This window comes from Vigna unguiculata, chromosome 10, assembly GCF_037176805.1.
Source record: "Vigna unguiculata cultivar grain cowpea cultivar isolate G323 ecotype 2 chromosome 10, ASM3717680v1, whole genome shotgun sequence".
Classification (NCBI taxonomy): Eukaryota; Viridiplantae; Streptophyta; class Magnoliopsida; order Fabales; family Fabaceae; genus Vigna; species Vigna unguiculata.
Window position 1 is genome coordinate 45143557 of NC_140801.1, and position 3501 is coordinate 45147057.

At 31.6% G+C, this 3501-nt stretch overlaps 1 protein-coding gene across 1 annotated transcript; it reads right to left on the reverse strand.

Annotated features, from left to right (window-relative positions):
* Positions 1 to 449: 449 nt before the first annotated feature.
* Positions 450 to 3501, reverse strand: LOC146883319 (uncharacterized). Its single transcript, XM_085667570.1, has 4 exons — positions 3012 to 3501; positions 2475 to 2559; positions 1765 to 1998; positions 450 to 916 (listed from the first exon to the last, which is right to left on the reverse strand). Exons 1-4 carry the CDS (start codon positions 3147 to 3149, stop codon positions 891 to 893), a joined length of 483 nt encoding a protein of 160 aa, XP_085523696.1. The 5' UTR covers positions 3150 to 3501; the 3' UTR covers positions 450 to 890.

Genomic DNA, 3501 nt, shown 5'->3' on the forward strand with positions numbered 1-3501 from the left:
TGCAAAGGTTTACATCTTCTAAAGCAAATGCTTCATATTAAGTTGTTTATTACTTCAAACCATGAAGTAGGGTAATTAATGGGAACTAAAAATAGTGACACTAAATTAACATATCATGGTAAAAATAATTACTAAAAAAGATTGATTCCTCAGAAGAAATAAAACCATTTTTATTCATAAAAAGTAATGTGTTTGAACGTGTGACATCAATCAATATCATGCAGAGTGACCCAATCAACTGCATCTAAACTGCTCAATTACCTTACTTTAGATACCAAAGATAAATCAAGTGCGTTGAAGTCATCATATTTAAAATCCTTTACTTGTTTATAATAGCTTCCCAGGGAAACTACTTCACAACCAATTATATTTGCCATTTTATGAGCCAAACTAGTCTTCACAGACCCACTTGGACCTCCTGAAAAGCACAACTTCTCCAAGATAAGTGATTCTATCAGAACTACTACTGTTAAAAATGCATGCTGAGACTGAGATGAAGCAAAATTGATTCAGCATTATTCAGTACAGCAGTAACCAAAAGAAAAGTCTCAATATGACTTTTACATGCACATTCGTTCACACAAAGCACAACACACTGTAATCACTCACAAAGCATTCGAATTTTTAACAAGTTAACATGGGTTCAGAATTTAGCTTCTCTGGAATAGGATGCTACTGTCTGTGAAGTAAACTTCACCGGTTTTGGGGTGAATGTCCAAGGAATTTGTGAACCTAAACGGAACCCCTTCTGCAGAAGTGGCTAACTGCTTAGCCACTCCACCACCTGGTCCTACCATTAGAAGCCCGAAGTATGCATCTGCAATGTACAGATCACAAGTCACACTGTTGAATTTCAGACCTTCCACACATTGATTCCATGCTTTCGTCTGTTAATCCATCACACACTTTCTTGTCCCTGCATAATCGCATCACAAGTGAGAAAAACACTAAGAATTTACCTAAACTGCTACAAAATTGCCAATTTAATACTTTTAAAGATGTTAGAAAGAACAACCTTGTTGCCATCAAGTGTACAAATGTAATACTTTATTATGAATTATAACATCAGATGAGAGAGTTATTAGTTCAGCAATAAGATATAAATATTTTTTTGAGTTTTTAAATAAATTTTAAATAATAAAAAATGTATAGTCTATTTGTGAGCCCTTGCATGCAATAAATTTTCGAAAAGGTGGGTTAATGTTTAGTCTATTCTAACCTGGGTGGCCCCATTCAACCAATTAAACATATTAAATAAAAAGTAGACTGAATTTTTATTTTAATTCGTTAAATATTTTTTTGTTTGATGTTGTACTGTTCTCAAGATCAACGAATATTAAATATTTTTATTCTATTATTAATTATTTGTTGTGGAATTAGAAAAAAAAGCAGAGATAATAAATAATCTAATTGCAAATTTTAATTAGAGGTCGATATATATATATATATATATATATATATATATATATATATATATATATATATATATATATATATATATATATATATATATGCAAATGGATCGTATGATCTCTAGATAACTCTTAGATGGATAGAAAATCTTTCATAACTATGTGTATTTGACAAAATACTGAAACTATTGACATGATCACATTTGATTCACTGTTTACATAAAAAGAAAACTCTTATTTTCTTTAATATGGTTGTTTGAATAATTAATATAATGTGCACATTCTTTTAAATACATAAAGTAAAGGCATTATCTACAAAATTATTTGCATCCTCCAATTCAAGGAAAAATACCTAGGACTGAATTGTCAGGCTGGGAGGAATCTGAAGATATGAAATGCCATGCAGCCACAACAGGTTCCATTTTAGATTTTGTTGGTGATCGAGTCCATGGCTGAGGTAAATCCTCAAGCCCAGTAACAACATCAGGAGTAACGCGTATTGGTTTTGGGGCAATGATCGTTGTTTCTTGACTACCAGCCTCAGTAGTATTAGACACAAGTGGTGGAGTACTAAGACGAGGTACACCTACAAATGGAAGTGAGAAGTTGAATACAAGTAAATGCAACTTCTCTCCAATTTGTAATCTATAACTATAATATATCTATAATTTAAATCTATAACTACAACATAGCAAATATCCCTTTCTGCTCTCCACATTTTATTGGACCCCTTCATGCTTTGACAACTCTCTAAACCACTCACTGCACAATATTTGCTTCTTTCATAGCCTCTTGTCAAATTAATTATATTGAACTGTTTTAAAAAAAGATTAAATATGTGTACAAATGTTCTTATCTTTGCACTAGTCTAGAAAATTAAGATAATCTACTGGAAATAAACAATTCAAGTAGTCATGAAGGTAATTGGCCATATGTTGTCCTCACACTCTTCAAAACACAATATTTTTCATGTTGTACCAGTTATCATCACTTGTAAGGAAAACAACTGAATTAACTAAATGTGCATAAACTATATTAAAGGGAGAGCATCCCAATCCCTACCTTTTCTCTCCAGAATCATTTCCAGATATGATTTGGTAATCCAAGGTTCATCAATACCCATCCTTGATGCTTCCGTTCCAACAGTCTGAGATTTTTTTTTCAATTTTTCAGATAAGTAACTCACCATATTATCAACCAGACAAGGCTTAATCAGACTGAGCAGAAAGTATAAAAAAAAAAATTCTATTTAACAAAATGGAAGAAACCATGGAAAGTCTTTCATATAAGAAACTGTAAAAACAAAAAAAGAGTTCACAGTGCAAGGATAAAAAATCCTCAAAAATGAGAAAATAAGGTATTTTAAATATGATATAAGAATTAACCCTTATTTATACTACTATGACTAGACCCTTCGTAAAAAAAAAAAAAAGAAACAACAATAAGTATAATGAAATCTACAATAAGATGCTTTACATAAAATACATGGTGACTGGTGAGTCCTCAAAACGATCGCATCTTACATAGAACATGTCTAATGGGATCAGAAAAAACTATACATTTCTATGAGTTCCTCTCATCACCATATAAATGTCTCACCAAGAACATCAATGGTCTCAAAAGAGATGGTAACCTTGCCATTATTGACAGTTGTCGATGCACGCTTATAACTAACCACAACAGTATACCCAAGAGCCAACAGCCCACCAATGTCATTCGACCAACCTGTTTCAACATAAAATCATAAAAAGCAAAAAAATATCAGCTAAAAGGAGTAGGTTCATTTTTTTCATGATGGATAACAAGTTCAAAGGAATAAAATGTCAAAAGAAGTGTCAGTAATTATCTTTGGTAATCAGGATCAATTAGTATCATGTATATCTTGTAACTTCAACCTGACAGAACAAATATATCTTGTAAAACTGAAACGGTATACCATTATGTTTTTCCTTTTCCTCACTACTCAAACTGCAGTCATAACATTGATATGTTGGTACAAAACGAAGAAGTTATCCAAAATTTAAATTCTAAATAGTGCACTTTAGGAAGGATTAAAGTTCAAACTTCCTAGAATTATTAAAAGGGGCAG

What these genes read in the sequence shown, in the direction of transcription:
- LOC146883319 (XM_085667570.1), bottom strand. Translation starts at nt 3,149, where the DNA reads ATGTTGAAACAGGTTGGTCGAATGACATTGGTGGGCTGTTGGCTCTTG. An exon ending in TGAGACCATTGATGTTCTTG is followed by an intron (nt 2,560 to 3,011) that starts GTGAGACATTTA and finishes AAAAAATCTCAG; the next exon opens with ACTGTTGGAACGGAAGCATC. An exon ending in GCCTGACAATTCAGTCCTAG is followed by an intron (nt 917 to 1,764) that starts GTATTTTTCCTT and finishes GCGATTATGCAG; the next exon opens with GGACAAGAAAGTGTGTGATG.